The sequence below is a fragment of the Clarias gariepinus genome, chromosome 28, assembly GCF_024256425.1.
Source record: "Clarias gariepinus isolate MV-2021 ecotype Netherlands chromosome 28, CGAR_prim_01v2, whole genome shotgun sequence".
Classification (NCBI taxonomy): Eukaryota; Metazoa; Chordata; class Actinopteri; order Siluriformes; family Clariidae; genus Clarias; species Clarias gariepinus.
In genome coordinates this window covers 8,122,983-8,136,798 of record NC_071127.1, presented here as the reverse complement: position 1 = coordinate 8,136,798, position 13,816 = coordinate 8,122,983, and the positions used below count along the sequence as shown (strand labels likewise).

Here is a 13,816-nt window from a genome sequence, read left to right as displayed (position 1 = left end):
CTGATGGCATCACTTTATGGCATTAGAAGTGCATCATGTCTCCAATAGTTGCACGGAATAAACATTAAACATGCTGACTTTATAGTCAAAGTAATCTTACAGATCGTCCTTTAATGGAATATTAAAATTATTATCCACCCAATTAGATTGAATAGAAATATTATTTAGATTGGTCTTGTGAACATTTTCTATTATCATCTAATATATTATAATCAAGATTTTTATTAATGAGAGGAAGGAATGTAATTCAGTTCAAATCATGTTGACAATAACTGTACTGGTGAGTTAACTGTAACATAAATAAACGTGTAATTATAGGCAATGACCTTACATTGGCATTTGTGGACTAAAATGAAAAATACATACTGTACATTTCAAAACTTTTCTAGTTCTTTGCCTAATGAGCATACCAGAGACAACATGAGGTAGAAATTTTAAGAGGAACCAGTAGGGTGAACCCAATATTCTTTCCGTCCACATGTTGACAAAAATTAGTTTCTAAATATCTTTGGCATTGAAGGAATTTTTCCAAAAGGTATTTTTATAATGATCTAAACCAAATATCGCATGTGGATGAAAGTCCAAGATGCATTAGCTAATACAATTTTTTAAAAGTACACATGTACGTGTTGACAAGGACTGATCAGTTCAAAGATCTTACCCATACTAGTCAAATACCATAGAAAGAAAAAATATTTCGAAACACTTTCTTTTCTTTTCTTTTTTTTCTCAGTCCTTGTCTACAACTTGATTCCTTTAAACCAGGAATTTTTCCTTCCTTCCTTAGAACATGTTTATGAGTCAAACTATGTCTACTTCCTTTCTGTGAACATAAATATCAGCAGATATATGCAATAGTTCCTAATTTCACAAGTGATTTCAGTTTAACCTCAAGAAAGGAACCCAGCAATTTTCTATTACAGTTTATATACTGATAAAGTGCATAATTTAATTTGTGTTTAACTGCAATATTAAGGTGTAGGCTATCCATTTGGGCTACCACTATTTCTCAGCAATTGTGCTTACTGCTACAATTACAGGTTAAGACTAACTAACAGCACTAGTAGGATTACAAAATGGAAAACACTTACAAAAACTTTGAGCTCTCCAAAATGGATAGCACTGAAAACTGTCAATTGACAAAAGGTAAATATCTGATTTTTGTAATGTTTGGATATGTTTAAATATATATTTTATAATTGAAAAGTGATAGCATTTAACCTTTTCACTGATCAGTGGCAGAAACAGAGGATGATGTTTATGTGAATACACTGCAGCTGTTTCCCGTGCCCAAAACTCGACCAGGTATAGGTTTATGCTTGATCATCAAACTAATTTGTGTACTTTTACGGACATATATAATATACAGACTTATAATCTGTTTAATAAATAAATAACAAATGTGTTTGTCATTTAGTTTCAACTTCATTTAATTACAAGATCATTATATCTGCTCTCGCTCTCCTAATGCTTGGTGCTTTAACATCACTCTGTGCTGTAGTGATCTTGTGTGAGTATTCTTTATCATGTAATCATTTTTCTTCTCATTAACAAATAGAAATAAAATTATTATTATTGTCTTATTTGACTTTAAGTGAGAATAATTCTGTTCATTAGACTGAAAACACACAGTGCCAGTCAAGTTTGGACACACGATCTAATAGTCCTTCCTGATTTTTTTCTTTATTTTATATTGTAAAACAGCGGTGAAGGCATCAAAAATATACAATAATCTCCTCTGAAGAGTTGATATTGAGCTGTATCTGCTACTTATGATCTATAAATCCTTCATATCGGCTCTAATCTGAGGTGGTGTTTGTTAATTAACTCTAAATAAACGTCTCCTCTGCAGCAGAGTTTTGGTTTTGCTTTCCTGGGAAGGTCTTCATGAGAGAAAGTTTAATCATGGGCCTAGATGGGGTTTGTAACTCATTTACTTGATAATACTGTTCTTACTAGACCTATTCCAGAACAGCTGACCTTAATGTCTTAAAATAAAAACTGACTGTTGTTTTTACTTAATTACCTAATGCCATAATGCCTGTATTGTTTTTGAATATATAAAATAAATCACTAAAGAAAAAACATTAAATTAGAAGGTGAGTCCAAACTTTTGACTGGTAGTGTAAGACAATTATTTATGCACTTAATAATGCTTTTAAGTTGTTCCAAATTTTAACACAAGTCGGAATCCCAAATCCCTTTCTAAGCCCGAACAAGGAATTGTATACCCTAATGCACTAACTTTATATTTACTGTTAATTGAGAATAAACCCTAAAACCTGGAAGTTAATGCAGCTATTATGCAGAATAAATAAAAATATATAGAGGACTGTATTCCACCTCCATGGTTTATTCTACTCACCTTTTAGCTACGTAGTACCAGGCAGAATTTTAAACTACTTTCAACCCTGTTAACTACACTATCGGTCACACAATATTCAGCACAACAGCACCCCCTGTCTTGTGCTATTGCTTAAACATACAATTACAATTGGTTCCATATGCACTTGGGGTACATGGCCCTCTAACTATTTGTTCTCCTTTAATAGATCACAATAAAGTTCTTTTCACTGAGAAATTGAGTGAAAAGTATGAAAACGTTACAGCCACACTGACGGTGCTTGAACACAAAGCCAAGGGTAAGTAAATTCCTCTTTGCTTTAGCAGCTTGCAGTTTTTCAGTGTGTGGAATTAACATAGCTGGTCATTATTATTAAATGAGTTAAAGTGAATAGTCTCATTTATCTATTTAGCAATTCACTTTTACATTATGTATTATAGCTGTCAAAAATTGTACAATACTGTATGTCTTCTGTCTCTGATTTGCATTAAATTATATAAACCCCTTATCAGCCACTTCATTATGTATACCATGCTAGTACTGCGTTGGACACCCCTTTTGCCTTCAAAACTGTCCTATTATATAATTATTATATAATATTATGCAGTTACTATGGCTTTGTCAGCTGCACCACATCCCAAAGATCCTCTATTGGAGTTCTAATTCATTAATGTATTATTAAACTGCAGATTGCAACATAGTGATCTAAATCATCAGCTGAAGTTTCATGAGTCATCTTTTCCCATTATCTGAGACAAATTGATCTTTAATCCTGAATCCCCAGGCTTGTCTTTTGTCTTTACATAAAAAAATACACTGTACACAATCTGAATGTTATTGACTGCTGAGTGCCACCTATATATATATATATATATATATATATATATATATATATATATATATATTGAGTGCTAAGTTCTAGTGTATTTCGTATCTTGATACGCAATATGCTACCTCTCTGTAGTCATTTGCCAATTTCTTTTTTATGTTTAGTGATTCTTTTTTTACGTTCTACAGTACAACAATACTGACTGACTGTCAGTTGACAGAAACATACACACACACACACACACACACAAATATATGTATATATATATATATATATATATAATTTCACCTGAGTATTTAAAATATTAATAGAGTATAAAGCAAGATGTAAAAAAAAGAGAAAAAAATACTGAAAATTTTACCTTTCCCTTGTGTATCAGAAAAAGAGAGTACACATGAAATACGAAAGGTGAAACACCAGGAGCTTGTCTCTGCCTGCAATTGTAAATTTAGTCTTTTTCTATGGTTTTCTCCCAGCAACAAAAGAAATTCTCCACCAAAACCTTTTTTTCCTGTTACAGAAACAGCACAGCTGTATGATATGCTGAAGGTGAAGCATCAGCAAGTTCATGATCGTCTCTCTGCATGCAGTGGTAAGGCTTCTACTCCCTAGTACCCCAAGATACAGATACAGAGACAGTGAGCCGGCAGATTTGAAAGATGATACTGTATATATAATAAAATACCTTCTTTTTTTCTCCCTCCCTCTTTTCCTCCTTGTTCTTCTTCTTCCTGCTATTATTATTATTATTAATTTCAATTAATATTATTATCAAGTATGTTTTATTTAAAAAGAATCTAGCAAATGCTGTGTCCTTTAGTAATAAACAGTTTTTAGAAAAACAGGATGTTTCATATAATTGTAACCCTTTTTTGGAAATACACATTTGTGCTACTCTCTAAAGACTCATTTCATAATTGACATTTTTCAACTGTTTTTGAAAAAAGCTAATCAAAAGTGTACACTTTGTGAGAAGCCTCTTGGGTTAAAGTGTTACTACGTCTCCACTGAGAAACTGAGCTGGACACAGAGTAGAGATTACTGTGTAGAGAAAGGAGGACATCTGGTGATTATAACCAGCCAAGCTGAACAGGTGAGTGTAGTGGGGCTCTTCTTCAGATTCTTTAGATAGATTTAGTTACCATTCCCTATTTCACTTGTGTTAATTACATATTTAAGTCATGTTTAATGTCATTTTCTACATTAGGATTTTGTATCTTCACAAATTAAAGAAACACACTGGATCGGTCTGAATGACCTGGAGACTGAGGGAGAGTGGATGTGGGTAAACAACCAACCCTTAAATGAGACGAGCGTAACGTAAGATCTATACACTCATTTCACTGATCCTTTATAAAATCTACAAACCTTCAACAAGTCAAATAGTAATTTGTGTATGAAATAAACATATAAAAATTTAACAAAATTCTTATCTGTGAAGGTTCTGGTATGATGAAGGACCACATGAGCCTGATAACTGGAAAGTTCAGGACCCTTCTGGGGAGAACTGTGCTGCTCTGGGTGATGAAAATGGCAACACACACAAGTGGTTTGATGCTTCTTGTCATAAACTGAAAAAGTGCATTTGTGAAAAGTAAAATAATTGTATTTTTTTCTTTTGAAAGCTTCACTAAATCATTAGCTGATGATGTTTGTAGCTTTTTTCTTGCTGCTCTGTTGAAGTCTTTCAAATTATATTAAGGAGATAAACACCTTTCTTTCAAAAGTTATTTCCTCTGTCACCGTGTCCACTACATATCTTACTCTCTAATTGTGTATTAATCTGTATCCATTTTACGCTTGCAAAATTGTAGATGGTATACTAAGTTGCTTCGAATACAATTAAGGAATTTAGGAATAAATAAAAGTATTCATGACTTGAAAATAGAATGTCTACGTATGTTATAGATCATTTGCATTATGCCAGAATTATATTATCAGAATGATAACAACAATGCTTATCAGATAACAACTTATTTAGCTTAGGATTATAGCCACTTGAAGATCAAAAAAGTTCAGGTTGACGAGTCCTGCCACTGACACTACATTTTAAAATGCATTCGTGGCCAACTCACCATTTCCGTATATATATATATATATATATATATATATATATATATATATATATATATATATACAGTACCTGGGGGACACTGCATATTTTTGTGTTTTCCCTGCTCTACCACAGCCATGCCCATTGAGAAAAAAAAATAGTTGATTAATTAAATCAGGTGTGCTGGGAGCTGAGAAAACACTAAAATGTGCTGGGCAGTGGTCCTCCAGGACCAGGGATGTGAACTATTGTACTAAAACAACATCTCACTTTCTTCCTAAATATAAATAGTGGGATAACTGCAACAATTCCTTGTGTTGCGAGGTAAATCTTGAGTGCCCTTTAAGACTGTAAAGTGATTCACAGTTTAAGCCATGAAAAAGAATTTATCTACAAAAAATAAAGTTACTTTACTACCATTCCAATGTTTACTAAATTGTTTAAAATGTAAAAAAAATACATGTATATATAAATAACAGTATAAAAGTAAATACCTACATTTAGTGATAATTGTCATTTTATCCATAAAGTGAAGGAAAACGCTATTATTTAGAACTCATCATGAATGTATAATAATTATAACACCATTGAGCCTAAGTTGACATGAACATATTGTTTATTCTTACAGAAACACTAATGGTTTATCTACTTCTATCTGTGTTTTTCATTGTCAAGTCACACCAGTAAAACTGCAGCTTGTCATGTTACTAAGAAACTGAAATACAATGCAAGAGTATACTGAATGCATAATGCAACAACAACAACAACAACAACAACAATAATAATAATAATAATAATAATAATAATAGTAGTAGTAGTAACCTACACATCTATCTCTTTTATTGTAAGACCTCACCTCGCACACAAGTTTATAAAGATGTACAATAATCCAACATACACAAACATATACAATTGTGATAAACATCTTTTGTAACCTATGAAGGTTCTGGCAAAACTCTTTGGAGGAATTAAATGTGCCTAATAACTGGAAAAATAAAAACTGGGGCATGGGTAAGTAACTTACATAAATGGTTTGATGTGTGTCTTCATAAACTAAAACAATTTATATGTAAAAAGTAACATACTACTGTGCACACATCTGTCCCTGCAAATATTTGTGTTTTTTAAAAAAAGGATAATAATATTTGGAAGTCTTTGGCTGTAATTTTTTTTTATCTGATTGATATTTTAAATAATGACTGATTCTTTAAAATAGCCAATATTCAAGTTTCTCTTCTCTGGAACTAGAAGCCTAGCCAAAATCCCTTCACAAAAATTCTATACACAGCTTCCACTCTGCAGTCATTTGGATTTGTAGTCAAGTAAGTCCTGGATTTCATTTAAACAACCCATAATCTACCCTAACATTTCCGCATGGGCAGGCCAAACAGACCTTTTCCACCATACTTTTTCCTCTCTAAGAGCATGGCTGAAAAACTGTTACCAAGGAACACTAAATAATGATAATTATTGTATTTGTATGATAATTTGGGTCTCTGTATGATGCATGATCAATAATTGTAAAAGTCCCTAAATGTACAATAATCTCATGTTATAGTATTTTTGATTTCATAGTTTAACAGCCTGGGTCTAATTCACTGTATTTATTAATTTTTGTACTCTGCCATCACATGTCAAAGCAAACAGGACTTGGATCTGTAGTAAATGAACCAATCCACATCTACATTGCAAACTCTGTTAAAGGGCACTGTAATAATTTTGACTATTACCTAGAATAATAGCAATTGCTACACAGGCACAAATGATGAATTGTCAGTGACATATTCAACTTCCTCTTATGAATATGTTGCCAGGTTAAGCAATAGTTTGAAAATTCAAGCTGATACTTTATTTCTGGGGACTCCATTTGCAACAGCTGCAAAATGGATAGTCACGGTCATTCGACAACAGGTCAGTATCTGACATGGTTTTATTTAAAAATGCAGTATATTACATCGTTTTCGCTGGTTATATTCGTATAGTTTACACAGATATTTAAATATAATAAGGCATTTTCACTGCTCACGTCCAGAAACAGAGGATGATGTTTATGTGAATACAGAGGAGTGGCATCCAAAGTCCAAAAAATGTCCAGGTACAGTATGTGTTTGTTTGCTGATTATTTTGCTTATCTTACTTCTTAGATTAAAACTACTTCATGAATAAATATTAACCGGTTTTATCATTAATCTTCATCTGTCACATTTGATTATCATTTATTTATTAATACTGAAACAAGTTTAACTGAGATCCAAGGAAGAGTTTCTCACCACCAATCTAACCCTCAAATAATTTGATGCCGGTTAGCTCATTACCAACACTTTCATGTGCCCAATCAGGTGCATTAGGAGAAGTGATATCTTCTGAGCAGTCTTGAAGTCAAGAATCCCATCTTTGAATATAGGTCAAAGATGCATAAACAAACTAAGCATTTTCTTCCTGACTACACTGCGTTGAAAGATGATAACAGTAAAGATCTTGTGGTGCTTTGCAGCCACATCTGTGTTAGGGATCTTGTGTGGGCATTGCTTACTGAATTAACCTCCATTCTTTTCACAATAAATTACCTAATTTGGTTATTTACTAAGAAGAATGTCAATAACATGTCTAAACACCATTGGTGCCATTTATGCACTGTATATTTTAGATCTAACTGGTTTGTTTACTTGCTTGGTCAATGAACAGTATGGCATTTGCCCTAATGTTCTTGCTAAACAGAGCACAAGAAATGTTTTCCACTTAGAAAGTACAAAAAATACAAAGCGAAATTAAAAATACAAAGCAAAAGAGGTTTTTGAAATGGTTTAAAGAAGTTCCTGTTTTCTTTAGCAGCTAACAGTTATTTTGTATGTAAGACTAACACCTCTTTCCAAAAGCAATTCACTGATATGTCCAATGACATGCCGCATACAGTATAATCATCCCGTTGCCTTTTAGGAGTAAGTAAATCCCCTAGGTACAGTATAGACACACCAATTGCCCCCCAGGTACAGTATAGACACACCAGTTGCCCCCCAGGTACAGTATAGACACACCAATTGCAGTTATGTTTTCTAATTATTATTGAACCTTCACATTAGAGTCCATGGCAGCCTATATACATCACACATTTTTTTTAAAGTAACTTTGAAGTGCTAAATTTCTCAACACATTGTCATGTAATTTCACACTTCTCTAATTTCTAGTTTATCCAAAGATCAACATGATGCCATGATGCAATTCTACCAATTTAAAAAACAATTATTTTGTCTTATGTAAATTCTGTTCAGTTGTAGCCTTAGTCACTGTACACAAGATGTGTGTGTGTGTGTTTATATGTATATGTATATATATATATATATATATATATATATATATATATATATATATATATATATATATTACACACATACAGTGGTATGAAAAAGTATTTTTGTCCTTTACTGATTTCCTATTTTATTTTATTTTTTTTTGCATGTTTGTCACACTTTAATGTTTAAGATCATTAAACTAATTTAAACATTAGATAAAGAGAGCACGAGCAAACACATTATGCAGTTTTTAAATGAAGGTTTTTATTATTAAGGGAAAAACAAAATCAAAAACTACATAGCCCTATGTGGAAATGTCTTTAAACATAACTTACAGTAACTCTGGTTTATCACACCTGAGTTTAATTTCTCCAGCTACAGCCAGGCCTGATATGTTCGCAATCAAATAATCACTTAAATAGGACCTGCCTGACAAAGTGAAGTACACCAAAACATTCTCAAAAGCTATTAATTCACCTTATTATTTTGTTTGTTTCTTTGCTCGTGTAATTTTAAACTTCATGTTGCCTTTTTCTACTGGCAAATCATTTTGCTTCAATTTAAAAATATTCAGAATACAATCTGTTAATAAAATAAAAATGTGAAGCTTGAACATTAGTATAAAGAATCCAAATAAACAAAAAAGGACTCTATTGTGGCAAATATTTCTGCCAGATTTGATCAGCAGTTTTGACTAACCTTGAATTATTGATAAAGTATTATAAACACACGGAGATGTCAGTGAATCCTGCTGTGTACTGTAGAGTTTCCAAGCTAAAGTTCTGCACTTTTCTTCGTCAACAAATCTGTTATGAATTATCAGCTAAATTTTAACCCTCACGTCTTGGGAGAAGGAAAACACTGAACATGTGCAGGACAGTGGGGTCTGCAGTCAGGAATCTCTCCAAAGGACACAGACGCATGAAATAACTACTGTGAGCTTTATCTTTCAGATGCCTCTGAGCAAACTGAGTTGAAAGGCAACATGAAAACAGTTAAGCTCTTCATATCTGTTTTTGGCCTCCTTGTAATACTTGGTGCTTTATCAACACTCTGTGCTGTAGGAGTCTTGTGTAAGTATGAGTTAGTATTATCAAATTAGTTCTTTCATTTAGCAAATCAAATAATTCTAGATTAAGTATAGTTTCATAGTCATATGACATATAATTATATAGGCTATGTCTTAACTATATAGATATTCCATTTTTTTATTTTAGTTTATAAAAAATGTGTGGTAATTGAGCTTCAAGCTACAGAACCAGAGAACCAATGATCAATTCCCACCTCTGTGTTTCTATCTCTTTAAGTTAATAATATAAAAACTTCAGTTATGCTACTGAGAAACTTTCTCACACTTACTGACGGTTACAAAGCGCACTGGAGGCTCCTGACATGCCTTTATTTCTGTGTACATTTATAAAACTAATTTATTGTTTAAAATTTTCTTCTCATTATTCTCAGTTTGAAATAACCCTGAGAATTCATGTTCAACAGATTACAATAAAGTGCTGTCATATAAGTCATTAAGTGAGAAGTATGCTAATGTTACAGCAACATTGATGATGCAAGAGAACAACACCAAGGGTAAGTGGTTCAGTAGCTTCCTGTTTTCTTCAGCTTAAATAAGCCACTGTGACTACGTCACAAAACAAAAAAGGGTTTTGGCAAGCTGCTTTTGTTCATGTAAATACACTGAACTATGTTTCTTGGCATTTAATGCAAATCCCTTTTTTTTTATAAGGATCTCTTGTTTTATTAATATATAAATTAGTTTTTAGTAGCCTTAGTCGCAATGCTATGACATAATTGGCCTTCAATGGTGTCCTTTAAAGGATGCAGCCCCGGGATTGAGACACACCTCATTTTTAACAGCTTTGACTTCAGCTTCCTTACTGATGCAGGATAATTTATATAGCAATAGTATCTGTTTTCTTCAATTGCCCATATTGTTCTAGTTGTTTTTATTGTTAAAGTTGTAATATAGTTAATACCCATCATTTACCCATCTGACACAAAGACTCTATGAAGCACTGAAGGTGAAATATCAGCAAGTTCTGAAAAATCTCTCTGCATGCAGTGGTACTGTACAACACTCTTCCACTGTGCTCACATAATCAGGAATCCAATATAGCCTATATATATATATATATATATATATATATATATATATATATATATATATATATAAAATTTATATTATATATAATAATTTACATTATATATATATATATATATATATATAATGTAAATTACTATTATAAATAAATAATTTTAAGTAAACATTACTAAAATATTAATGTATTTTTTTTAACATATTGTTTTTTTTTTTTTTTTATTAAATGACACATTTAAATTGCTATTGTAAACAAATATGAATATAAATATAATTTAAAAACAAACAAATAAACAAATAAACAAATAAATAAAGTTGATCATCAAGATCTGGGAACAGATAGAAATTCATGGTAACTGGTAACAGATAAAATGTTTTAAGATGATAGCTGTGTATGAATATTTTGGCTTAATACCTATAAATAATAAAAGGTAAAAACAAAAAAAGCCAAAACACCCCTCTATATCTGTTTGAATTTTTTTTTTTTATCTTGACAAAAGCAAATCAAAACAGACAATGTAAGGATGAATGGAAGTCTCTTGGGTTAAAGTGTTACTACTTCTCCACTGAGAAACTGAACTGGGCGAAGAGTAAAGATTACTGCGTGGAGAAAGGAGGACACCTGGTAATTATAACCAGCCAAGCCGAACAGGTGAGTGTAGAGGTTTCTCTTTTCATATACAGTATAATGTTTATAATGACATGAATCCCTGTTGTTTTGATTACAGGTATAAGCTATGCATTAATATACTGTAATGCTATTTTCTACATTAGAGTTCTGTATCTTCACAAATTAAAAAATCACACTGGATTGGCCTGAATGACTTGGAAACTGAAGGAAAATGGATGTGGGTGAACAATCAGCCCTTAAAGAATACAGATGTAAAGTAAGAACCGTGTTCACACATAGTCACACTCAGGTCCTCTTACTGTACAATAGCTTCAAAACATTTAGTGATTCTGCATGCTCAACCTTTACAGATTTATGTGTAATATAAACACATTTTTACAGTAAACTAACACCTTTTTCTATACTTTGAAGGTTCTGGTACATTTCACCAAAGGGATTAAATGAGCCTGATAACTGGAAAAAAGAGGACCCTTCTGGAGAGAACTGTGCTGCTCTGGGGCACGAGAATGGTTCCTTTCACAAATGGTTTGATGCTTCTTGTCGTAAACTAAAACTATTCATTTGTGAAAAGTAAAGAGCCACTTGTTACTTGCATCTGCGTGTCCAAAAACTGTTTAATGAAAGGATCATTTTGGTTGTGCCATGGATTAAAACCATTTTGTTGGATTTCCCACAATAGTCAATGTAAAATTTACCTTTTTTTGAGTTTTACATTTTTTTTTATGAATTTCCAGTGTTTATTTTATTAAAGATAAATACAAGTTGACTATACAATTATGACCTTAACGATGTTTAATGACTTTATGGATCAAAAGATGCACATCTGATCTGTTGAGTATTGAGAGATAAATTCTTTGAATAATGTTCTGTGTATCACATTTAAAAATGGTTCTAAGATTTTAAAACAAGTATAACATTTATATATGCAGACATCATTATCTACAAAACCATATTGATAACTAAATATCCTGAATAAATCTTAATTTCTTTCTTATTATATTTTAAAATAGATAAATATACAGCTGGAGACAAATTGAAGGAAAATCTTACCCCCTTACTGATTCCTTAGGAAAAAGATAGGTATATTAAAGTTTTCATAACCTGAAAATTCAAAAATACAATGCATGTGTTGTGTGTTATTAAAAATATTTTGCATAAAATCCAATGCAACAACAGACCACAGAAGGTTCACTTGTTTATGGATAGAAGCACAAAAATCTGAAAATCAAAATGAAAGTCACTAACACTACTGATAAGCACTCTTCCTTCAGTTATTTGTTTCCAGACAGCCAATGTACCGACCCTCACACTTAAAAAAAATTCCTGTTAAATAACAGTTAAATAATTCCTGTTAAATATAGTGAGTTAGTGGCAGAACGGAAGCCAGCAATCTACTGTAATTTTATAGTTTTCATACATAATTCATACGGTTGCAGTTTTTTACTGCAAACATTATATTCACAGAATATTTCAGTTTTTTTTTACAACTTACAGTAGAATACTGACAGCACAGATACTGTACTAGCAATCTACTGTAATTTCAGTTTAACATTTATTTTCACGATTTATAAAAAAAAGGTATAATTGATGATAAAATAAGTTTAGGTTTTAAAAAAAAGTCTACAATAAAAATCATATTATATTAAAAATTCCAAATAAAAGCAGAAAAGTATTGCTCTGTAAATACCTTTAAATATACATTTTATTGTATATAAAATATAAAATAAACACATCAGAAAGGCTATAATTCAAAAACTTTTATTAAAAGTTAAAGTCAAAAAATTACCCAAGAAACGAGCCACAGAAGAGTTTTAAGTAACAAATTTTTTTAATTAAAAAAGTAAAAACAAAAGCCATAAATTGCATATCAGAGGCTATCTGTTACATTTAAACTCAAAAAGTTTAAACAAAAAAAAAAATCATGGCAATTAAAAATATATACATGTAATATATAGCCGTAACGGCTGCTTAATCCAAGACAACACATAAGAACTTGTTAAAACATTACAAGAATTTTTAATTGTAAAATGTTTAGTAATGATACCAATAAAAGTTATAACAAAACGGTACAGCACAAGTAACATTTTGGTATTTACTTTCTATGGGTCCTGTGAGGGGACACATGCACAGTACCTGTAATCACTCCTTGGTTTATTGTTTCTCTAACAATTCCAAAATACCACTGCAAAAAAAGGAAATAATTTAGGAGTAATTTAGAAAAAAAGTGAGTAATTTAGAAAATTTCTCTAGAACTCAGATATTAAGGTTATATTCACACAGCATTGACTAACAAAAACATGTCTCAACTAAGCTTATTCCTAACATCAACAAAGTTTGCTTAACAACTTTTATGAAATTTTAAGGGTAGCCCAAAGTAAGATCAAGTATAATTAAAATTCATTAACTATATGATTAACTCTGTAGTATACTGCACAGCCCAAACTTTCACCTATATTTGTAAGCTGGTGAACAAACTGGAAAAAATGAGACTCGAGGATATTAAAATAAATATAATATAAATGTCAATTCTATAATATATAATTAAATTCCTGATAA

General features: G+C 31.5%; 2 protein-coding genes across 3 annotated transcripts; both read left to right on the top strand.

The window, feature by feature from the left end:
- Positions 1-873: 873 nt before the first annotated feature.
- On the top strand, positions 874-4,786 carry LOC128515917 (C-type lectin domain family 6 member A-like). Of its 2 annotated transcripts, XM_053490174.1 has the most exons (8): positions 874-1,146; positions 1,237-1,305; positions 1,418-1,510; positions 2,553-2,642; positions 3,694-3,765; positions 4,121-4,266; positions 4,381-4,493; positions 4,615-4,786. In XM_053490174.1, the coding sequence occupies exons 1-8, from the start codon at positions 1,077-1,079 to the stop codon at positions 4,769-4,771; spliced, it is 810 nt and encodes a 269-aa protein (XP_053346149.1). In that variant the 5' UTR covers positions 874-1,076; the 3' UTR covers positions 4,772-4,786. The 2 variants fall into 2 exon arrangements, with proteins under 2 accessions (XP_053346149.1, XP_053346151.1); XM_053490176.1 differs by lacking the exon at positions 1,418-1,510.
- A 2,276-nt stretch (positions 4,787-7,062) lies between these two features.
- On the top strand, positions 7,063-12,314 carry LOC128516076 (C-type lectin domain family 6 member A-like). The gene is made up of 7 exons (XM_053490374.1): positions 7,063-7,137; positions 7,259-7,321; positions 9,470-9,589; positions 10,011-10,100; positions 11,130-11,281; positions 11,404-11,516; positions 11,672-12,314. Exons 1-7 carry the CDS (start codon positions 7,110-7,112, stop codon positions 11,832-11,834), a joined length of 729 nt encoding a protein of 242 aa, XP_053346349.1. The 5' UTR covers positions 7,063-7,109; the 3' UTR covers positions 11,835-12,314.
- The last annotated feature ends 1,502 nt before the right edge of the window (positions 12,315-13,816 follow it).